The 26,008-nt window shown below is 34.8% G+C and overlaps 2 protein-coding genes across 6 annotated transcripts in view; both read left to right on the top strand.

Moving 5' to 3' along the window:
- The window catches only part of LOC113513982 (galectin-5-like), a 29,156-nt gene extending 12,128 nt beyond the window's left edge, over positions 1-17,028 (top strand). The window contains exons 6-8 of the mRNA XM_052899749.1: positions 10,920-10,936; positions 12,189-12,344; positions 13,215-17,028. Of these exons, the coding sequence (XP_052755709.1) occupies positions 10,920-10,936; positions 12,189-12,344; positions 13,215-13,274 (233 nt within the window). The 3' untranslated portion in view covers positions 13,275-17,028. The remainder of the gene's footprint in view (positions 1-10,919; positions 10,937-12,188; positions 12,345-13,214) is intronic.
- Positions 17,029-18,046: 1,018 nt separating this feature from the next.
- Positions 18,047-26,008, top strand: part of LOC113522358 (transcription elongation regulator 1) — a 67,722-nt gene continuing 59,760 nt past the window's right edge. For 4 of the 5 annotated variants that reach the window (XM_052899646.1, XM_052899641.1, XM_052899636.1 and 1 more), the window contains exon 1: positions 18,047-18,377. In XM_052899646.1, coding sequence (XP_052755606.1) covers positions 18,184-18,377 — 194 coding nt within the window. In that variant the 5' untranslated portion in view covers positions 18,047-18,183. The remainder of the gene's footprint in view (positions 18,378-26,008) is intronic. The other variant, XM_052899650.1, reaches the window with a different exon arrangement.

The raw sequence follows: 26,008 nt of genomic DNA, 5'->3' as shown, positions 1-26,008 counted from the left end.
AGCTTTTACCCGCGGCTTTGTCCGCGTGACCGGGACATGTACATACACTAATATCATAAAAAGGGGGGCGGGGAAGGAATTGTTAGCGATGGTGTCTGACAGCCCCATTGCTATCAATATATCCTGTCAGGTCGACCTCCACGTGGTCCCTCCTGGAGACCATCGTATTGAATTCCAGGTGTATTCACCACGATAGGCTAACTAACCTGCCCTTTCATCCTCACCTGTCATCACTCACTGGTGCTCCGCCAGCGTATACCGTTAGCGCAGGCGGGGTTACCATTCCATTATCATCCATTAAAAAAAACAACTAGTGTACCAAATTCCATTCAAGTCCATTCAACTGTTTGATGCTGATTGTTCAACAAACATACATATATTTTAATATTACGTATTTTATTAAATATTTAAATGTAATAAAAATATACTTACAACAGATTTGAAAAGTTTTTAACGCCAGAGGGAGCCACCCTCACACGTACACTAGTAGTTCCGACGTAGTAAGGGAATGTTTTCGTAAAAAAAAAGTTTTTTTTTTAAATTAAAACAATAACTCGGGAGTGTTGTGTGTATATATATATATATATTTTTTCTATTAAAGGTAAGTTCTCTATGTATTAACAATCACGCATTGTTCCTAACGCACTAACCTGTACCTAACTTCACTGTCTACTCTCGTACCCTAAGAACAAGGAGTTTACATAGAAGGAGTGATAAAATTGTCAATTCATAGCAGGTGTAAGCGACGCGTTCTGTGCCTCAAAACTCAATAGTTTGTCTATGTCATTGTCTATGCGTGCGGTCGTTTAAACTTATAATCGGCGCAACGGACGCCACACGCCCAGTCTGCACCTAGATACCATCGACACCATACGTCTATTTATTTATTACCTATAATTAACGATATTAAAAACGTAAAATAATATCCAATTGTTAAAGTCTTCGTTTTCTTGCCATCATTCGTGACCTACCATATTCCATACCATACAGCAGGCTAGTGTACAGAATATGTTATACGGCCGTATAACCCTACCAAATTCAGATGCAACCTGCTCGCATACTGTCTACATAAACTGTGTCCAATATATAATCTAGTAATGTAACATTTATCATTGACAAATAATTGACATATCAAACATTGTCTATACACCAGCCTGCTGTGAATTGAGAGAAATAACAACCTGACGGTGTATCTTTCGTCCTCTTTTTACTAATTATATTTGCATAAGAAGAAAGGAGGCAACCATATGATTTACAGTTTTTATTTTAACATTCCTTCTATTTAATCCTTGTTCTTAACTTGTACCTATCTTGCTTTAAACATTTATTGCATGGCAACACTGAGGCCTGTTCTGAGGCGCCGATCCACTAAATCTATCTCTTAATGTATTAATTCAATTTGATAATAGGCTTGTCTTTGTACATAGATACATAGATAGATAGATTATTTACATTATGTTTGTATACAATAAAGAATTTTTTTTTATACAACTTCGAATGGCAAACAAGCTGAATTTTTTTTAATGGGTGATAGTGGAATGGTAGCCCCGCCTGTGCTATCGGTATACACCGGCGAGGTACCAGGGACACATGATAGGCGAGGATGTAAAGGCAGGTCAGTTGGCCCATCGTGACGAATTACACTAGAATAAATCGTGATAATTTCCATGGGGAACCGCGTGGAGGTCGACCTGACGAGGTATATTGCTAACAAGGGAGCAGCTAATGCCGATTACTAACAATCCCTTTCCCCCTCCCAAGAAATATTAAGGTTTATTCGAACTCGGTTCATTCGGTTAATTCGACAAGAATTAACCATGATGGTTTCCCAGGGGGAACTGCGTGGAGGTCGACCTGATAAAATATAATTGCTAGTAATTGAGCTGTTATAATCCATTACTAATAATCCCTCTCCCCCCCCCAGTCTTCAGTAATACAACAGGGTCTTAAATCAGTGGGAGTAATATTGCTCAGAGAGCAAAATGCAGGTTTTCAAATAAAACCTATGGGCAAACTACCCATACGTACGAAGAGTCCATTTTGGCGGCATGATACAAAGATTTGCATTTTTTTTTTATATACAACTTAGAATGGCAAACAAGCTGACGGCCCACCTGATGGAAAGTGGTAACCGTCGCCTATAGACATGAGCAATACCGTGGACATAACAGAGTATACTGTTTCGCCCATGAGACCCCCATGCGTTGCCATTCCTGAGGACTCAGGTGTTATTCCTCTGTACCCAGTAAATTCACTGCCCCATCTCATATCCTACCCTTCAACCCGAAACACAGCCATGCAAACACAACAGCTTCACGGTTGAAACACGAATGAGACAGAGGTGGCCGAGCAAACGACTTTTGTACAAAGTCTCATTAAAAAAAAACATTGTAACATCTTATTATGTAACTATATATTTGGTAAATAAATTATTTTTATTAATTTATTAATTAAATTGATGAAAAACATGGCTTTAATCGTGAACAGAGACGTACATATACCAAAAGATGAGTTGTTCGGTAGATTTGAAATTAGAATTAAAATAGTTTTTTTTTTAATAACACCTCTTGGCTATATTCGACAATAGACAATCCTGGCAGGCTGGTTAGAAATGTCTGTTTTTGTTTTTTATTCATTCTATTTTTAATTTCTGTGCATATATATATATATTTTTTTTTTTCATTTTTTAAATCTGTAATACGTCTACGCTATTCGTGTTCTCATTAGCTTTTATGTTTGTGTCCTGTTTATTTTTTTTTTATTGGCATAACTTTTTGTAATGTTTTTTTTTTGTCCGTTTGGCGCAGGCTTCTACTGAGGCGTACCGTAGTGAATGCTGACGAAGAAGTAGTAAAAGTAGGTAACTTTTTTTTCTTATTGCTTTTTTTTTCTTTATTGAGACGTTGTTGTTGGTGTAGTAATGCCATATATTTATTTTAAAGAGACAGTATTAATTTTAATGCGTAGAAACAGATATTTTAATTGTTTTTATAGAATTTTCTTTTAAAAGAAATTTATATTTCATGATTTACTTTTTTCAATCATAGATGTCGCTCGCACGACTTTAGCAACTAGAAAATAACATGTCAACGAAGTAATTGAAAGAAAAACTAAAAAATATAAGAATTTACAGGGTACAGAGGCATAACACCTGAGTCCTCAGGAATGGCAACGCATGAGGGGTATCGTGGGCGAAACAGTATACTCTGTTATGTCCACGGTACTGCTCGTGTTTATAGGCGACGGTTACCACTTTCCATCGGGTTGGCCGTCAGCTTATTCATTACTAATTATTATTGACAAGGAATAAATTTTAATTTTAACACAATTAGACTATATTCGCATGACTTTTTTCTTCTTTACACCAACATTCGTTTAAATTCGAAAATATTTGACAATTTTAACCCTTCGACCGTTCCAGTCAAATTGGCGACTTCATGTTGCACCTGAGAACATAGAAAATGTATAGGAAATGTAAAATTTTTGTTCATTCACATTACTAGATTATATATTGGACACAGTTTAGTGGAAAGTATGCGAGCAGGTTTTTTTTTTTTATGGGTGGAAATGGTATGGTAACCCCGCCTGCGCTAACGGTATACGCCGGCGGAGCACCAGTGAAGGGTGATAGATGAGAATGAAAACAGGCCAGTTAGCCCATCATGACGAATTCATCAGGAATTAACCATGATAGTTTCCAGGGGGAACCGCGAGGAGGTCGACCTGGTTGGGTATATTGCTAGCAATAGGATTTTCAGTCTCCAATACTAACAATCCCTTTCCCCTCTATGCGGGCAGGTTGTATCTGTATTTGGTAGGGTTATACGGCCGTATAACATTGTCTATACACCGGCCTGCTATGAATTGTGAAAGATAGCAACTGACGGTGTATCTTTCGTCCTCTTTTTACTAATTATATTTGCATGAGAAGAAAGGAGGCAACCGTATGATTTACAGTTTTTATTTTATCACTCCTTCTATGTAATTCCTTGTTCTTAGTATTGCACTAAGTTTTTTATTTGTTTTTTTTTTAATGGGTTATAATGGAATGGTAACCCCGCCTGCATTATCAGTGTACACCGGCGGGGCACCAGTGAAAAATGATAGGTGAGGATGAAGCAGGTCAGTTAGCCCATCGTGATGAATTCAACAAGAATTGTTCACGATGGTTTCCAGGGGGAACCACGCGAAGGTCGGGATCATCTCGGGAGCACTCTCTGATTGTAATCGGTAACGAATCGAGACGTCCAGTCGATCGTTCGACGGTCGATCCGTACTACTGTCGGACAGCGGCGGAATGGCTTACGGGCGGATGAATTTGACAGTAGCCGGTTGAAGGATTAAAGATGATAACCGAATGTGTGTAATTGTTGTTTTAACCGACTTCAAAAATAACGAGTATTTCAATTCGGTTGTTTGTTTTTTTACGTTTGTAACTTCATAGCTCCGTCAGTTGTGAGCCGATTTGGATAATTCTTTTATTTATCTGAAAGGATACATTTACAGATTGGTTTCATAGAAACTGTATCCAAATCGGTTCAGTGGTTTAGTTTTTTAATGGAAATAACTGTTTTTATCACAATTGAAGTCGGTTTTTTTGTGTTTTTTTTTTGTAAATCACTATTTTTCCCCATGTGTAAGCGATTTTCCATTATTTTCAGGTGCCTTCTAGAAAGGGAATGGATGTCGCGGAGTGGAAACATTTGTCCCAAATATTATTTTGTTACTGGATCATAATATACTAGTTTTTGCACCATTACCTTGTTATTTTAGCGTGTTTTTAATTTTTTTTTTCTATATATCTTTATGTGTGTTTTTTACTTGACATATCTAGTAAGTAATCTTGGTAACAGTTTTTGCTTGGATAGAATGAAAGGGGCAGATTGGGTAAAAGGGAAAACAGCTGATTCAGACGAATGTTCTGAAACAGATGGCGGATTGTTTTCCCACCGGAAATGCATCACAGCCGTATCCCTTTCAGACCTGAACGATACGGGCGTGAGTTGTAACTTTAGAAGATTCTAAAACCGCGCGCAATTCATTTTAACGCACGAAGCTGAGATAACGTGATAGTGAGATTCTAAACCAGCCAATAGGAAATCGTTTTAGCGGTTAGGTGGTGCAGTAGTCTCGTGCGTGCCGACAAGATGGCTTGACTCCATAACACGAAAATATATTTAATGCGAAAGAAAAAAAATCTTGGGTCTGAAAGGGATATATATATTAACAATTCTTAGTGTCGACGCCGCGCAATGTATTTGAAATGTTACGCTCGACACGACGCGTGATACCTGCAGCGCGCGGTCAGTGGCGCTTCTTCGCAGGTAGTTCTCGTACGCACGTGTCGTTGACCTCGCACAGCTGATTCCGCGCGTCGCGGTAGGATATTTTTTTTTAATGGGTGTAAATGGTAATGGTAGGATATATGACGAACGAAATGTTAAACTCCATTTGTTGATTTGATTTTGGTATAAACAAAAACACGAAATTGAGTCCGAAATTTCGGAATTTCTTTTCATGGTAGACTTGTTGTTTAGCGTGTGTGGCGTGGCCAAAAAGTGGCCGGTGGCCCGCATGCGGTCCCCGGCCTATATTCGTGTAGACCGCAGCGCGTTTTCGATAAATTTTTGGACAACTATTTTATGAATGAACTTTATTTACATTTTGTTCTTCAAAAAATATGGTCTTTGCAGATCTCGAATATATTTTGTGGGTTATATTTGCCTGAAATCTGCCCAAAAGATGTCTCTTTTGTACAAAATTTTTCTCTGTGTGTTTTATTTTTAAATAATTACTTACTTGAATTGGGAAGTGATGCCAAGATGGTTTACTAAATGTGCCAAGTATATACTATTTTTACTTGGTGTATTTTTATATATATATATATATATATATATATATATATATATATATATATATATATAATTATTGTAAGATTAATTTAGCAGATCATGTTATGTTATATAATTTACTATTTTCTACACTGTCAAAGTAGTTTTAAATAATTAAAAATTTAACTATGGCTTCCCATGGTCGTAGCTACGAGGGAGAGGGCATTAAGGAGCAATGATTTACCTTAAAATGAATGGCTCCAAAAAAATTTGATTCACTTTTTCGAAGTCACTTATTTACGGCTTCTGCCCTACCAATTATTTCTTTTGCCCTACCTTAAACATGGGTCTAGCTACGGCCCTGTAATATCCTCTATCGAAAAGTCCTATTTCATTTATAATTGTTTTTTTTTTTTTAATTTACTCGCCCATCAATAGAGCAGGCTAAAGTCATTAAGACCATATTGCCTTGTCTTTATGTAATATACAAATATTGGAGGGAAAATCTAATTTCTTTTTTTATTAGCTTTTTTTTTTAACTGGCTATGAGCTAGTGTTGCCCAATATGCTACTAACAACAGACGGAATTCGGGATAGGTTTAGCTATTTCATTTATAAGTGTCAACATGAGAGTTAATCTTTTATCCACGTCTGTGGCAAAGGTAGCAATTCATCGGGAATTAACCATGATAGTTTTCAGAGGGAACCGCAAGGAGGTCGACCTGGTTGGGTACATTGCTAGCAATGGGATTCTCAGTCTCCATTACTAACAATCCCTTTCCACCGTATTTTGTATATTATTATGTACAAAATATTTATGTACAAGTATGTACTTTACTTTGATAAGAAATTAAAAAAACATAAATAAAATTGAGCTGAGGAATGCATTCCTTGATTGTTGATTTTAAATTAATTCATTTTAATTTACTTTTTTTTTAATTTAAAAGAAAAGAGAATCTATATTAATCTAATTTATTCTCTGAACAACTTCTCAAAATTGACAACGTGTGAGTAAATTGAACATGTTTGATTGTATATAATTTAAAACGAAACGACTTTTGCTTCGTTTTCATGCCACATAATAATTTAAATTCTCTGTTGAGATTTCTCTTATCTTTTTTTTAACTTATCCCTTTTAAATTACTAATACTGTAGGCGACAAAGGAAATCAGGAAGGGAAATTGGAAATATATGTATATTTTATTTATTAGGCGCACATAACAGAAGTTTACAAATACAAACTTAAATTATAACATGCAAGTACATTAATATATTGATCAGGTAAACTTGCCACAACATGTGCGCACAGCGTGATATTGGCGAAAGGAATTTAGAAGACTAGGGCCGTGAAGGCAAGCCAAAAGGAAACGATGGAGATGCGTGTCAATTTCGTATTTGGTAAATAATTATAAAAGAAAACTATGAATAATATGGCAGATATGGCAGTGAATTTACTGGGTACATACAGGTACATACAGAGGAAGAACACCTGAGTCCTCAGGAATGGCATCGCGTGGGGGGTATCGTGGGCGAAACAGTATACTCTGTTATGTCCACGGTACTGCTTATGACTATAGGCGACGGTTACCACTTTCCATCAGGTGGGTCGTCAGCTTGTTTGCCATTCTAAGTTGTAAAATATATATATATATATATATATATATATATATATATATATATATATCTGTTTTCTTTTCGTACAACCAACTATAGGAGTCCAATACAAAATGTAATCATCAAATTATGGTGTCCATTGCTGAATATAAGCATTTAATAACATATTATTAGCTGTAAACCATTGTTAAACTGGAAAAAATGTGCTATTCTAAGCCTTCCCCATAAGGGCAGTTTAGTAGTTGCCACGTTTGGCAAGCGGATTGGCAACCGCAGTTAGGTTTTTAGAGATGTTTTAATACAAAAAGTATTATTTTGAAATTATAATAAAATTAAATAAATTAAAAGTTTCCAAAGATTTTATCTGTGGCCAAACTTGGCTACCATATTATCCTCTATATAATATGTATTTAAAAACGAACAGAGTTCCATGCCTCCCATCAAACTGTTTATAACTACTCCTCTCCATCCAAAGGTGGCCTGCAAGAGATCGCTCTCAGCGATAAGGCCGCCCATTGTTCTCTCAGTGTAATATTTTCTTGTAATTGTTTGTGTCTATAATAAGTTTACTATTGTAATCTTAAGGAGGAAATAATAAAGAGTTGTCTATCTGTCTATTGAAGCGATAGATTATATATTTTTAATTATAACTTTATTTAAAGTATTCACTATTGTATTGTGTATAAATCACGCATGTTTAGTTAAAAAATCAAAAAGTATTTTTGTATTAAAAATGTCGCCTAAATTGAATCTTTAGTATAGTAAATGTTATTAAATATAATTAAGTACAATTGATTGTCAGCGAGACAATTTTAATTTGGCCTTGTTATTTTACTTTTGGCGAAAATAATTTAAATTTAGCCGTGTTAATTTAGTTTTGATCAAGTTAATTTACATTTGGCTTTGTTAATTTACTTTTGGTGGAAATAATTTTAATTTGACCATGTTAATTTAGTTTTAATCGAGTTAATTTACATTTGACTATGTTAATTTACTTTTGGCGAAAATAATTGAAATTTAGCCGTGTTAATTTAGTTCTGGTCAAGTTAATTTACATTTGCCCGTGTCAATTTGCATTTGGCGAAAAAAAAAATTAAAATTGGTCGTGTTAATTTACTTTTCGTCACGTTGTTTGCATGTGACCTAATTATTTTATAAGTAAGTTAATTTTAACTTGAACGTGTAAAACCAAATTTAGATTTGACCAAGATAATTAACGTATGGTCAATTTATTTGGGAAAATATTGGCTGATTATTAGATTATATATATATATATATATATATATATATATATATATATATATATATATATATATATATATATATATATATATATATATATTTTTTTTTTTTTTTTTTTTTTAATTGTAATTGCATTTTATTTTTGTTGGCTAAAACTAAGCTATTAAATATAAGATAATAAATTGTTTAACTTAATTTCTCTGTTTAATAAAGAACTGTAACCAAAAATATGGATTTAATTTTATAAAAATTTCAATATCCTATTGGTTTGTTTGAATTCGTGTATTCTAAGTCTCTGGTGATAGAAAGCGACGAGTGGCGGTCCTCCACCGTGTGTTTTTCAAGACACTTTCTCCCACGTACAACCACTCTTTGGAATCAACTTCCAGCAGCGGTATTTCCGAACCGATACGACAACATAACCTTCAAGAAAAGAGCATATTCCTTTTTAAAAGGCCGGCAGCACACCTGCAATGCCGTTGGTGTTGTGAGTGACCATGGGCGGCGGTAGTCACTTACCATCAGGTGAGCCGCATGCTTGTTTGCCCCCTGTGTTGTAAAAAAAAGCATCTTTGAATCTTGAACGGTCGACTTTAACTTGTACTGCGAAATGCAGTTATGTCCGACATATAAAGTTATCAAGTGTTACGTTCCCCGCAGTAGCTACAGTAGACAGTCTTTTTTTAATGGATGATAATGGAATGGGTACCCCCGTCTGCGCTAATGGTATACGCTGGCGGGCTACCAGGGAAACATGATAGGTGAGGATGGAGTGATATCAGCTGGCCCATTACGACGATTTTGACATTAATCACGATGGTTACCAGGAAGAACCGCGTGGCGGTCGACCTGATAGGGTATATTGCTAGCAATGGGGCTGGTAGTCCGCATTACTAAAGCTTTTCCCCCCTGAATAACAGGTCGGTTAGTCCATCGTGGTAAATACACCTGGGATTCAGCACGATGGTTTCCAGGGGGAACCGCGTGGAGTTCTACCTGATAAGGGTATATTACTAGCAATGGGACTGGTAGTCCATCTTACTGACAGTTTTACAAGGATTTTTAAATCAGTTATATAGTTTTTTTAATTTTTTTTTTTTGCAAAACGTACAGCTGAATTACGAGAGGGAGACTTTGTACAAAAGTCGTTTGCTTGGCCACCTCTGTCCCATTCGTCTTTCTACCGTGATGCAGTTGTATTTGCATGGCTGTGTTTCGGTTTGACAGTGAATTTACAGAGTACAGAGGAATAACACCTGAGTCCTCAGGAATGGCAACGCATGGGGGGTATCATGGGCGAAACAGTATACTCTGTTATGTCCATGGTACTACCCATGTCTATAGGCGACGGTTATCACTTTCCATCAGGTGGACCGTCAGTTTGTTTGCCATTCTAAGTTGTATATAAAAAAATAACCGGCTGCGCTATCAGTACATGCTGGCGGGGCACCAGTGAATAAATTATTCACGATGGTTTCCATGGGGAACCGCGTAGAGGTCGACCAGATAAAATATTTTGATACCAATGGGAATCGAGGAATCAAGGAACAATCCTTGTAATGCGTTAGAAAGGGATAGACATATAAAAACGCATTTGCCGTTTGACTAGTCCGTAGAAGTTAGTTCATCAAAATATGTCACTTGGTTTTATTGGCCGTATAACCCTACCAAGTTCAGATACAACCTGCTCGCATACTTTCTACATAAACTGTGTCCAATATATAATCTAGTAATGTAACATTTATCATTGACAAATAATTGACATATCAAACATTGTCTACACACCAGCCTGCTGTGAATTGAGAGAAATAGCAACTGATGGTGTATCTTTCGTCCTCTTTCTACTAATTATATTTGCATAAGAAGAAAGGAGGCAACCATATGATTTACAGTTTTTATTTTATCATTCCTTCTATGTAATTCCTTGTTTTTAAAATGAAATAAAAATATAAAACCTTAAAGTCTTATGTATTTAAAATGTGCTGGTTCTTGTTATTATATATTATTATTTATATTATATTAATTGGAAATAAAATTGCCGTCTGTTGACTTGAAGTATTGTATGTATTTTGTTCTTTTTCAATTGTTTATCAATTTTCTTTTTTATAAAAAACTACAATTGTCAATATATAAAAAGGTTAATTTTGAACAACTTATATAAAGATCTTTAAGTCCTTCTTCGCCATCAGTATTCCATTTTATTTAATACCTTTATTTTTTTTATTGTTGCAGGATTCCCGTCTGGAGCGGTAAGTAAGAGAAGTCCCGTCTGGTTGGGTATATTGCTAGCTATGGGATTCTCAGTCTCCATTACTAACAATCCCTTTCCCCCTACTACTTCACGGTTGAAACACGAATGGGACAGAGGTACCCAAGCAATCGACTTTTGTACAAAGTCTCCCACTGGTAATATATACTTACAGATAGGTCACGTAGAAATTTTACCAAAATAATTTCAACAGTTTAGATTTTAAATCAAAATAATATGAAGTCGATTTTTTTATGGGATACAATTTTAAATTAGTAACGGGTGGTAATAGAACGATGACCCCGCCCGCGCTATCGATGTACGCCGGCAGGGCACCAGAGAGATAATAAGAAAGGATGGATATAGCTCAGTTGACTCATCGAAGATGTCATCAAGACAATAGGCAAATAAATATTTAATAATAATAAATAAGTTCCAGACTAAGTAATTATCACATCGAATACTAGGCAGCATGGTCTCCGACCTTAGCCTGTACCACAACGGAACAAACATACTAAAAAAAAAAAATTTATTCAAGTAAATTTAATCAGAACCATTAAAAAAAAAAACAACCATTTTTGAATAGCCATGTTTTTTATAAATCTACCGCCCAGTTCGTAATGCAATGTCAGCTGAGAACTGGCGAGGAGCGCAGCTGTTGCTTTTTAAAAAGCTAAGTTTACAACAAAAAAAATATGAATGGATAAAATATATAATTGTGTATATATTTTATATGTATGTGTATGTATGTATCTATATATGTTTGTATATGATAATATTCATATAATAGTGCGCCACCTACTCTTTGTCTTTTTCCCAATGTCCTCTACCCAAAGGTTGTCTGGAAGAGATTGCTTAGCAATAAGGCGCGTATTTGGTATTTCTCTTTTTACTTGGTGCAATAAAGTGTAAATAAATAAATAAAATACCAAGCAACAATCAGCTACGTCGAGTAGGACACCGAGCTACGATCAATCACAGATTCTTAAACAGACCGGGCCCAACTGTTATTTTGCTCAGTTTCATAAAAAAATCACCGATCTAAAAAAAATCTCTGATAAAGCTGTCCTCTATTTTTTTAAATTTGATATGGCCTTGTAGTAAATAAATGAAAGTTTTTTTTTTTCCTTTCTTATGGCACGGCACAAAGTGAAGTTTTTTTTTTTAATAACTACACATATTGATATCGCTGTTCCCTATTTTTTTTTTTTTTGTATATATATATTTTTTTTTATAACTATTAATTAATATAGCCGTATGAGGCGGGTGCACCGTACGTGGCTCAACAAAGGAGAGGCCTCGGCACGGGAGCCGCGGTCGGTCTAGGCGTGGGCGCGCTGGCAGCCGGCGGGCTGGCTGGGTACGCGCTCGGCGGTGGCTTCAGCAGTGACAGTCCGCCGAGAGAGGAGGTGGGTGTTGTGTAGTTTGAAATTTAAGTATAATAGAATTTAACCCTTCTTTGTATGATTTTTTTTATTGGGGAAATAAATCGAGGTGATATAATTCATGTTCAAAATTAAAGGAAAAATGGTTAAAAAGTAAATTTGACAGCTATATTTTTTTTTTCTGCAATGGACATTAAAAAGGTATCCATACACGATCAACTTAAAGCGAACTTGATCTTTTATATAATTTTTGGGCGTTCAATGTTATGATGGAAATTTCCACCATTATGCAAATAAAATATAAATAATTGAATATCAAATTCAAATTTAAATTATGTTTTTCGAAATAGACCTGTTTACAAGCACTTTTAATTCGTCATTTTTTTTTTGAAAGCTTGTTATCTGTTGTGAAGAGCCCGCGAGAAACTCAACAGTTACTCTTTTAAATCTCTGTTAACATTATGTGTATTTTTTTAAATATACTAAGTTTGTCTAAAATTACATGGTCGTTATATTTATTTAAATGTCTGTGTCTAAAACTATGTCTAAAATTACATTGTCATAGTAATTAAACTGACCATAGACAGTCTGCTGTTTTTTTAATGTATCATAATCATAGTATGGTAACTCCGCCCGCGCTATCGATATACGCTGGCGAGGTACCAGGGAAACATGATAGGTGAGGATGAAAGCGGGTCAGTCAGACCATCGTGACGAATTCACTAGGAACAGCGTGGAGAGCGACCTGACCAATGCACCATGCATTGCTAGCAATGGGGCTGTTAGAAGCCAATAATTTTAAAAATTGAATATTAATTTAAAAAGCGAATAGTATAGGCTATATCTTATTTTCGTAAATTCTAATTATAAAAAAACTTGTAAACTCGTTTTCAGGTAAACGTGGTGGAATTCTCCGAGAGCGCCGACTTCGGGGGCGACGACTGGATGGACTGAAACCGGGGACACAACCTTCACAATGTTTCCATAATCGTCACCCTTGCGATCCTCTTCGTACTCATTGTCATTAAGTTCACTTTAATAGCATTTACACAGATTGGATTATGGCTGTTTGGATGAACGACTCGGTTGTTCATATCCCTATCAATTTTTTTTTAACCACAGAGAATTATTCTTTAGAGCGCTCGTAAGTTTTGCTTATGCTTTTTTTTTAATGGATGAAAATGGAATAGTGACCCCGCCTGCGCTATCGGGATAAGTTGGCAGGGCACCAGTGAGGGAAGATAGGTGAGGATGAAGCAGGTCAGTTGGACCATCGTGATGAATTCATCAGGAATTAACCATGATAGTTTCGAGGCGAAACCGCATCGAACTCGACTTGTTAGGGTATGTTACTACTAATGAGTCTGTTGGATCTCACTGCTAACAATCCCTGTCCCCCCTTTGCTTATGCACTTTTCCAAGCTTTGTTTTTGGTTTTACTTATGGTAGTGGTATAATACTGAAGACTAGGCAGCATGGTCTCCGACCTTAGCCTGTTCCATAACAAAACAAACGTACTAAAAAAAAGGAAGTGTGGCGATGTCGGAATTATTTGTCAATGTTAAAAAAAATTAATTATTTTCATTATTTCTGACTAATTATTCAAAAAGAGCTATGCTAAATAACTTAAACGGTAATCATAGAATGCATTGCATATAAATCTACCACTAAACTCTTTACACCAATTTCATATTTTACTCCGACATTTTTTAAATACATTATTTACCATCAAAATCCAATTTTACAATTACAACTTAATAAGAATATGATTGCTTAAATAACGTTTCAATTCGTTTGTAGAAAACTCTTAAATAATCTACCAGAAAAATGTTCAGTTGTTTTAAACCAATTTCAAAAACGAGTATTTTTCTTCAATGGATGGAATGGTAACCGCGTCTGTGCTATCGATAAACGCTGTCGGGCCACCAGTGAGGGATGAAAGGGCAGGTCAGTTAGCTCATCGTGATGAATACACCTGGAATTCAGCACGATGGTTTCCAGGGGAAACCACGTGGAGGTCGACCTGATAGGGTATATTGCTGGCAACGGGACTGATAGTCCGCATTACTAACAATCCCTTATTAAAGTGGAGAACAGAAAGCGATATTAAATATTAAAATACGTATAATAAGCAGAACAATATGTTACAATCAACAAGATGCTTAGCAACGAACATTGTCATCGATAGACACAGATAATTAGGTCGTATATCTACAACTCATACTGCTAACATCCCTTTCCCTCCAAAAGAAAGAGGTTGTCTATTTTTTTTTTTATATATATATATATTTGTTACCTCATAACTCCGTCAGTGGTAAACGATTTGGAAAATTATTCTTTATCTAAATATTGGTCCCATAGAAGATTTATTAAAATCCATTTGGTATTTTAGTTTTTAAAACAAAATAATTTGCCACAATAGAAGTCGGCTTTGTTTGTGTCAATCTAATTGTTATTGAAAAATTATATATAGTTATAAAGTAGCCAGACTTCGTTATGAACGCTATACTCTGTTATGTCCATGGTACTGCTCACGTCTATAGGCGACGGTTACCACTTTCCATCAGATGGGCCGTCAGCTTGTTCGCCATTCTAAGTTGTATAAAAAAAATCTATTCTCTACGACATATTTATTACTAAAATGCAGATCTGTGTTTTTATAATACAAATAAAATTAAATGGAGTTTCCAACGCGTACATAAAATTGTAAATTTTGACCGTGTAAGATCTCAGTCTTCTATAAGCCAGATAAAAGACAACGCCGAAATTTAAAAAAAAATTAAAATAATATATCGGTTTTCCAATCTCCATTAATTTTTAAGCGTCTTGAAGATAAACAAGTAGTAATCTATTTTTTTTTGATGGTTGAAAATGGAATGGTAACCCCGCCTGCGCTAACGGGATACGCTGGCGGAGCACCAGTGAAGGGTGATAGATGAGAATGAAAACAGGCCAGTTAGCACATCATGATGAATTCATCAATTAACCATGATAGTTTCCAGGGGAAACCGCGAGGAGGTCGACCTGGTTGGGTATATTGCTAGCAATGGGATTCTTAGACTCCATTACTAACAATCCTTATCCCCCCAGTAGTAATCTATTAAGTATTAATTTTCCATTTGCAATATAAATTAAATAAATATATTACATATTTTTCAACGAATGGATGCGTTGTGATACGGGATTGTTCTTTGTGCCAGCTATGGATTAATTTATTGCTCATAATTATGATTTTTTTTTTTGTTATGCATGACCACGCACGGCGGTACGATCGTACCGCCAAACCACGATAGTACTTGTTTATTTAAAATATTTCACTGTAACACATTTTAATATAATCAAAATCGTGTAATAAATTGTTGAAATTAATGATAATAATAAATTTTATCTAAATGATAAAGGTTAAATAAAATTATTCAAATATTTAAAATTGATATTGATCTATTTGGCGCGATTTTATTACGTAGCAGTATTTTTAATGTATCGATTTAGATACTAGGCCTTTGGCCATATCCTATGAAAGTTGCCATTATGAAAATTTAAAGAACGCGACGGATATATTTGCATAAAAATAACCGACCAAAATAATGGGTACGTAATTTGTAAGTGTCTACCTATGTATACTTTGCCCTGCTTTTATAAAATTAAATGTTCAATTAAAAAAAAAAAATCTAGTGTAGCTAGATTAAGGCTTCAGCGAAATTAAACAACAATGCTGAAAGTTGTCGGTAACTAATGTTCTTTAAGAAAAAAATAATATTTTATCTAGATAAAGAAAAATTGTTAGTCTGTGATTTGTACCAGTATTAAAAAAAGTAATGGTATTTTTGTTTTTACAAACATGCGATTTCATAAAATAATAACAACATTTTCACAAAATAATAACAGTACAAGAAGCGATACCGCCGATTTCTGTTTTGCAATTTCTAAAAGTTTTTTTTAGGTAGGCCTGGTATTGCAAATTGTGCCTTAGTTATACTGGGGTTGAAAATCGTATATTTCACAAATTATGGATAATAATAACACATCTGCAATAAGTCATAAGGCAGATAGCATCTATTAGATATTGGACTAATATTTATACTTATTCTGAGGCAACATTTCTCTAATCTGAATCTATCTTTTAACTATCTATATTTTAACTTGATTATTACTCGGTGTTGCTGTTTTGTGAACTATCATAAACTAAATAATAATTATGACCTAAATCTATCAGAAATTTAGTTATTGATTTTTAAAATAAAAAGATTTTGCTGTGATGTCAAATTGAAATTTTAATTTTAAATACATGTATAGAGAAACGATGCCTCCTAAACGGTCCAATTATTTCTGTTAGTAGGTGTTTTACGTTACCTATATATAAATATAATGGGATTATATATCGCTGTTAGCGATTAAGTATTACTTGTTAGTTTTCTAATTTATTTTTATTTTTTTGTCATATTGTTGATTGTTGATTATTTTTGTAATATTAATATCATTTTCTAATCATTTGTACATTAATCTTTATGATAAAGATATGAGGAAGCAAGTACAGATTATTAGGTGCTAGAAATGTAAAGTGTGTATTTCAGATTTAAATATATAGAAATTGTTGTTAAATATATATAGTATGTAAATTTTAAATAAATTATATCACTTGTGTGGCTTAACACGTTTGATATTATTTCTTGTGTACGATTGTAAAATAAATACGATGCAAAATCTACTATTTTATTAATTTCAGTCAACTCCTCTCCTTAAATATACTATTATAATATCACTGTTGATACAAAACGATATAAGCTATTAGGGAAAAATTGGTTTTAAAACAAGGTTTAGTTTAACTAAAAATAACTGTATATTGGTATTATGACAGACATTAGTAGTTAGATAGGTAATGTCACAATCTTAAGTCAATAATGGAAATACAAACCACTATTTGTAAAGAGTTTCGTATACCACAACTGATTTCTAATATAAACTGTATTAAGTTTTGTAGATAGATACTTGTAAAAGATAGAATAAAAGAAAAAAATAATTAAATTTTGGATGCGACTTGACACGTCGTAACATTCCAGTTTGAAAATCCAGGAATATGGGACAAGGATTGCTCTAATATGAAAACCGTGATTATGAATGTAATTGTGCAACCAAAATGTTATGGTTAATTTGGAATAATAATGTTTTCGTGACGATAAACTGATGAGATGCAGGCAGTCAATATTAAATACAAAATATGTGGTAAATGTAATTGGTATTCTTATAAATTTTTATTCTATTAATTTAGACCATTTTTTTTACCATATTTTATATATGTCAACACAAAGATATGGAAACTAAACATCCAAAGACGCAATAAAATTTAAAAAAATGGTTAGTGTTGCCAATTTAATATCTATAAACTAAATTGGCTATTTCTCTCCTTATCTAGCGCTTTATATTTTTATTTCACTCCTATATTAAGAACTTTTGAAACAATATGAAACGTTTTTATTTACAGAACAATTACTAACTATTAATATCCTAATATATTTGGCAACAAAATTAATGTTTTTAAATAGTTTATCAAAAACTATCCTTTTTTAATATTTGTACAAATAGATATGTTCTAGAATTCTATACTTTATTATACAAATATACTAAATAGACAGCAATTCAGTAAATTATTGGAACACTCTACCATTTTAAATTCAATTTAGCTAGAAAAATTCACTCAGAATTAGCAACACTCGTCCTATAATAGCGGCAGCTCGGTGTTGTCCATCGGCCATTTTGTTGCTTGATCGATGTTGACTGGTGCTGAATTTTGTTTTTCGTTGCAAATATTTACAACAGGCATGAGGACTTAATTGTGTCGTGTACGTTATAATATTCATTCAAAATGGAAGAAGACTATATGAGCTCACAGGACTCGCAACTTTTGTGCGATAATATTAATCGGAACGATGGAAGTGATATTGTTGGTGACGCCTTGAAAGAATTCAATGATTCTTCAGGCTACGACGATGGTTATGAAGAGGATGATGGAGGCAACAGTTTCAGGGGTCGCGACAACCGTGGACGCGGCAATTTCAGGTACGATAGTACTTTAAAAACATATGTAAACATTTATAAAGTCATGAACGCATTTTCGCGCTACGCGATGTCTTATATCATTTATTTTTAATGAATGTCGTATTTTAGCAGACTGTTTAATCGATTTTCCACTTGTTCACCGTCATTTTCTTATTATCGAGAAATTTCCATAGTTTTAACACATATTATCATTTATTAGGTTTCCAATGATTAATAAAAAACACATTAAAGATACAAATGGATTTTAATGCAATAGACAATTAGTCAATCACGTATATTTGATAAACTTCAAGTTTATTTATTCGTTAACGTAAAACAGTGATAAAAAAATATTTTTAAGCATTTTCAACTCGTGTTACCGGTATTGAACGGATTTTGATGATACTTTTCTCAAATTTGCTCCCATGTTGGTCCCATATTAATTTTGTGACTATTAAGGATATATTTTACGGAGCAAAAATATGCCTGTTGCGAAACAAACTACTCTTAGATACAACATTTCATGTATATTTTAATTGAGCGACCAATAAGACATCTGCTGTGTATATAATTTGTATTTCATTCAAATAGTTATATTTTCTAAGTATATAAAATTAATTATCATCATATAACATACCATTGTTCGTCAAGCTGCCACCATGGACACCACATTACACTGCAAGACAAATAGTACCCATGTGGTGGCATTTCCGAGTATTATATTTATATTTCTCTGTAATGTAATTTAACTATTTTAAAGTATTAAAGCTGTTGCGAAATCTGTTATTATAGCACAATAAAAATTAAATATTAAACATATGTGCACAAATATTAGAAAATAATAAAAAAAAAAAAATGTGCTATGATTAATTTCTTGTAGTAACAATTGCTATAGTAACTGTGCAGGACCAAATATTCTCATTTTTTAACGGCATATTCTAAATACCATACCATATAAGCCGTTAACTGTCCATCGCTCCCATATATTTCCCCTTGGGATTTGTTCAAGTAGTTATCGTAACTGTAGTTCGGCTTTGGCGATGTATTAAGAGGGACGCTGCTGCTTATCCACCGATTTTTAAATTCCCATAATCGCCTCTTACCAGACTTGCGGCACAGGAAAGTGTAGTCCGTTCTATGCACGTACCACACGGCTTACATAGATTTAAAGATTTTAAATACAGTGAACACTCTATATATTTTTTATTTATACAACTTAGAATGGCAAACAAGCTGACGGTCCGCCTGATGGAAAGTGGTAACCATCGCCTATAGACATGAGCAATACCATGGACATAACAAAGTATACTGTTTCGCCCATGATACCCCCCATGCGTTGCCATTCCTGAGGACTCAGGTGTTATTTCTCTGTACCCAGTAAATTCACGCCATATCCCACCCTTCAAACCGAAACACAGCCATGCAAATACAACTGCTTCATGATTGAAACACGAATGGGATAGAGGTACCCAAGCAATAGACTTTTGTACAAAGTCTCCCTCTATATAGTAAAATTGAAGGGACTGCATATTTTAATGCCTTATAAAGTGTTTCCATGAATGGGAAACTAAAAAATACAATATTATTTTATTAAGAAGTACATTTTAATTTTGATTAAATTAGATTATAATTTAAAAAAATTTGATAAACGTTATGATAAGTTATCTTTGTTTGTAATTTTTAACTATGCCAGTATTTTAATTATATCATTCATTGTATTTTTTTTATAAACTTTACTTTGCAAACAACTTTACTTTATAAACTTTACTTTATTTTGCAAACAAGCTGCAAGCTGCCCGCCTGATGGAAAGTGGTAACCGTCGCCTATAGACATGAGCAGTACCATGGACATAACAGAGTATACTGTTTCGCACATGATACCCCCCCATGCATTGCCTTATATGAAATAGACACCTACTTTATTATTATTATTATATTGATATAAATTTTGGTATTTCAAACAATAATTGTGATTATTAAATTAGACAATGTAATAAGAAAGATTGTTTTATATCTCCTGTAACATTTATATATTTATATACTGTCATTATTTCAGATTAATCACTTCACAAACTTCCCAGATATGAGGGGTTGGTTTCTTTTTCTCACATATTTGATAATAGGTTAAAGTCTACACTGTAGTGAAATAAATAAAAATTAGTTTTAATATATACGTATATATATATATATATATATATATATATATATATATATATATATATATATATATATATATATATATATATATATATATATATACTAGCGGACTCGGCAAACGTTGTTTTACCATATATGTTATTTTAAGAACTATACATGAAAATTTATCCTACTACAATTATTATATTCGATTGCCATCTTGCAAGCCTATTGCTATATAAAAATCGCGACTAAAAAACAGAGGTTGATCGTAAAAGCGTGAAAATTTTAATTTGTATGTATTTTTCAATGCTAAATCATAATAAAATAAAAATAAAAAATATTATCAAAAAATTTAAAAAAAAATATTTAAGTGTGGATCACTCTTATCATTGAGGGGTATGAAAAATAGATGTTGGCCGATTCTCAGACCTACCCGCTATGCACACAAAATTTCATGAAAATCTGTAAAGCTGTTCCGGAGGAGTTTGCTAACAAACACCGCGACACGAGAATTTTATATATTAGATAAAAAAAAATTTTAAGATGAGAATGCTACTTTAAACAGACTTTTTTTAATTGTTTTTTTCTACAACTTAGAATGGCAAACAAGCTGACGGCCCATTAAGTGTATTTTCTGTGCTATGTATGCAAAATAAATTCCGTAGTGTTTAAATATTAATTAAGCAAATAGTAAACATTGAGAATATAACAATATTAACAATATCGTTAATTGTTGCTGAGATGTAGCACTGTGACAGACAGACAGACGGTCGGAGGTACAAAATGACACCATAGGGTATCCTTTGTTTGTTTGTACAAGCTTAATTATGCATTCATATTTGATATTAATGTCAGGTTACGTAGAATGTGATAAGCTACACAGACATACTTATCCTTTGATGGGGTTTCATAAAATATGTGGTGAATTAAGTGTTCGCAGCAGCAAGCGTTTACCATCAGACGGGCTGTATGCTTGTCACTTTTGTGGTATAAAAAAAAAGATTAAAAAAAACTTTTATAAATTACATTATTGAAAATTATATTTATGATTAATCTTCTTGAAAAAAAAGGAATTTCTCAATTTAGTTGTATTTTTTTTGTTTTTTTTTTTTTTTTACCTAAAAACTCGTCAGTTGTAAAGGATTTGGAATTTTTTTTTTATATGGAAGTATATCTATGTATATATATTGGTCCCATAGAAATTTTACTAAAACCGATTCAGTAGTTTAGTTTTTATATCAAAAAAACTGGTTCACCACAATTGAAGTCGGTGTTCTTTTTTTTTTTTTGATCTTTTATTATTAAATAATTAACACAGTTAAGTTTTAAAAAAATGCTACCAATACAAGAGCGTCACGACCGCTCATTTACCAAAGTAGATTAAGTGAATTTGTTACTAACGGGATGGGCCTTATGTTGTCTGAATAAATAAATTATTTTTATTAATTATTTATTTATGGATACAAAAGGGTTTTTTTTCCATTTTTCGGTTTTAGACCATAGTTTCTCAACTGTATTTTGCCCACAGCTCACTTTGTCAATTTTTTTTATACTCGCTTGTCTTTATTTCACTCACAACCTGTCGGGGGGTGGGGAAAGGGAAGGGATTGTTAGCAATGCGGACTATCATTCTCATTGATTGCTATCAATATACCCTGTCAGGTCGACCTCCACGTGGTCCCCTCAGGAGACTAGCGTGCTGATTTCAAGGTGTCTTCATCACGGTGGACTAACTGACCTGCCTTTAAGCGGCAGGTCACCTGTCATCTCCCATTGCTGCTCCGCTAGTGTATACCGTTAGCGCAGGCGGAGCTACCATTCCATTATCATTCATTAAAAAACCACCACCTGTCTTTTTAAGACTATTTTTTTTTATACAACTTAGAATGGCCAACAAGCTGACGTTCCACCTGATGGAAAGTGGTAACCGTCGCCTATAGACATGAGCAGTACCGTGGACATAACAGAGTGTACTGTTTTGCTCGTGATACCCTCCATGCGTTGCCATTCCTGAGGATTCAGGTGTTATTCCTCTGTACCGTGTAAATTCACGCCATATCGCACCCTTCAAGCCGAAACACAACTGCTTCACGGTAAAAACACGAATGGGACAGAGGTGGGCAAGCAAACGACTTTTGTACAAAGTCTCCCTCTGGATCTGCGCTATCTAAATGATGCATCCCCCTTTACCACGATACGCAATCTTTATTTGTTCACATTTGAACCTAATGATACCGAGGCGCCGAAACAGTGTTTGCATTGTAGGCCGCGGTGTCGTAACGCATAGATTGGGCGCTTCAGTTACTGGTTGGGGTCATTGAACGATATGTGTACATAGTCTACCATGTTCCTATGATTTGTCTCTAATATATAAAATTCTCGTGTCGCGGTGTTTGTTACCAAACTCCTCCGAAACGGGTTTACCGATTTTTATGACATTTTGTGTGCATATCGAGTAGGTCTGAGAATCGGCCAACATCTATTTTTCATACCCCTCAATGATAAGGGTGACCCACCCTTAATTTTTTCTTTAATTTTTTTTGAGAATTTTTTTTATATTTATTTTATCATGATTTAGCATTGGAAATTACATACAAATTCAATTTTTCACGCTTTTACGATTAACCCCTGTAGTTTAATCGCGATTTTTATATACCGCAATAGGCTTGCAAGATGGCAATCGAATATAATAATTGTAGTAGGATAAATTTTCATGTATAGTTCTCGAAATGATGTATATAGTAAAACAACGTTTGCCGAGTCAGCTAGTTTATGTATAAATATTAAAGTAAAATAACCCTTACGGTGTAATTTAAAAAAATAAAGTTAGTTTTTTGATGATAATGGAATGCTAACCCCCAGTGGTGAAGATCGAACTGATAGGGTACCTCTGTCCCATTCGTGTTTCAACCGTGAAGCAGTTGTGTTTGCATGGCTGTGTTTCGGTTTGAACGGTGGGATATGGCGTGAATTTACTGGGTACAGAGGAATTACACCCGAGTCTTCAGGAATGGTAACGCATGAGGGGTATCATGGGCGAAACAGTATACTCTGTTATGTCCACGGTACTGCTCATGTCTATAGGCGACGGTTACCACTTTCCATCAGGTGGGCCGTCAGCTTGTTTGCCATTCTAAGTTGTATAAAAAAAAAATAGGGTATCTTGGTAACAATAGAGTTGTTGGAGGCCCACTATTAAGATATCCTTTCAACGTGCACTGTTGTCTCCGACTTGAGTGATAGGACAGTTGTAACTCTGATAAGAAAGAATGCAGCTGATAGGGGGCAAAAAATAAATAAATAATGTCTGTCTATCTATTTGTTTATATATAGATTTTTTTTTATGAGTGATAATGGAATGGTAACCCCACCCGCGCTATCGGTATACACCGGTGGGGCACCAGTGAGGGATGATAGGTGAGGATGAAGCAGGTCAGTTGGCCCATCGTGAGGAATTCAACGAGAATTGTTCACGATGGTTTCCAGGGGGAACCGCGTGGAGGTCGACCTAATAGGGTATATTGCTAGCAATGGGGCTGTCATACTCCATTGCTAACTATCCCTTTCCCCCCTATATATAGAATTACCAACTTAAAATACAATGAAGAATTTCAATACACTATTAATCAGAGGGTATTGTACAGATGTCGTTTGCTTGGCTGGCACTGTAGATTGTTAAATTTTTTTATTGGGGGGGGGGGGGGGGGTTATGGATGACAATGGAATGGTAAACTCGCCTGCGCTAACGGTAAACGCTAGCGATTCACCAGTGAGGGATGATAGGTGAGGATAAAAAGACAGGTCAGTTAGCCCATCGTGATGAACCTGGAATGGGGGGAAAGGAATTGTTAGTAATAGAGACTGAAAATCCCATTGCTAGCAATTTACCCAACCAGGTCGACCTACTCGCGGTTCCTCCTGGAAACTATTATAATTAATTCCTGATGAATTCATCATGATGGGCTTCACTGGTGCTTCGCCAGCGTATCCCGTTAACGCAGGCGGGGTTACCATACCATTTTCACCCATAAAAAAAATACACCTGGAATTCAGCACGATGGTTTCCAGGGGGGACCACGTGGAGTGTCGAGCTGACAGGGTATATTGCTAGCAATGGGACTGCTAGTTCGCATTACTAACAATCTCTTCCCTCCAATATTTGATGGGGGAAGGTGACCTGTATGACTTTTGGAATTTTATTTGTATGTATATTCGTACACATAGAATGGTTATATTTAATTCATTGGTCTGGGCAAGCGATCTCACTTGTATATATTAATATTTTCTTATCTTTTTGACTATTGTTTCAACCGTAACCGTCACCTATAGACATGAGCAGTACCATGGACATAACAGTATACTGTTTCGCCCATGTAACCCCCTATGCGTTGCCATTCCTGAGGACTCGGGTGTTATTCCTCTGTACCGTGTAAATTCAGTGTCATATACCACCCTACAAACCGAAACACAGCCGTGCAAACACAACTGCTTTACGGTAGAAATACGAATGTGACAGAGGTACCCAAGCAAACGTTTTTTGTACAAAGTCTCCCTCTGGTAAAATTAAAATAACCGATTTTGTTATGGTTGGTTTTTTTTTGTTGTTTGGGACACAATAAATACGTAAAGGTACAAAAGGCGGTCTTATCGCCTAGGGCAATCTCTAGGGCAAAGGACAACCTTTGGTTAAAGGAGAACCTTTTATCTGATTTGAGCAAGTCGCTAGGAACGCAGCCATTGATACAAAGACGTGCAGTCAAAAGGTTAAGTTAAAAAGAGCGTTCAAGTTTATTTTTAAACACATTTATGAATCGTTAGATTAAAATTGTCATGCATAATTTATTTATTCAAGTAAAGATAAGACAGACGTACTTTCAAATGTGTATTTGTATTGACATATTTCTACGTCTGTATTTATACTTATATTTAATTGTACAGAAACTTAGATCGGTCCCATAGTTATTTTATAGAAATTTGTTAATTCGTTTTAGATAAAAAAAGGCTAGTTTTGTCACAACTGAAGTAGGTTTAGAGGGAGACTTTGTACAAAAGTCGTTTGCTTGGCCACCTCTGTCCCATTCGTGTTTCAACCGTGAAGCAGTTGTGTTTGCATGGCTGTGTTTCGGTTTGAAGGGTGGGATATGGTGTGAATTTACTGGGTACAGAGGAATAACATCTGAGTCCTCAGGAATGGCAACGCGTGCGGGGTATCATGGGCGAAACAGTATACTCTGTTATGTCCGCGGTACTGCTCATGTCTATAGGCGACAGTTACCACTTTCCATCAGGTGGGCCGTCAGCTTGTTTGCCATTCTAAGTTGTATAAAAAAAATATTCTAAAGTAGTGCTGCGCTGCTTTCGGGATTGACCTCTACGCGCCACCCGCGAAACCATTGGCCCAACATGTTTACGGCCTTTTGTAGTCGAGTGTCGTCGATGTCATGTGGCCCAGGGTAACTGATGAGGGTACTGTCATCTGCGAAGAGATATATATCGATCTTTGAAATTGAGGC

This window comes from Galleria mellonella, unplaced genomic scaffold, assembly GCF_026898425.1.
Source record: "Galleria mellonella isolate WM207_F2 unplaced genomic scaffold, CSIRO_AGI_GalMel_v1 utg121, whole genome shotgun sequence".
Lineage (NCBI taxonomy): Eukaryota > Metazoa > Arthropoda > Insecta > Lepidoptera > Pyralidae > Galleria > Galleria mellonella.
This window is presented reverse-complemented; position numbering and strand designations above follow the sequence as displayed.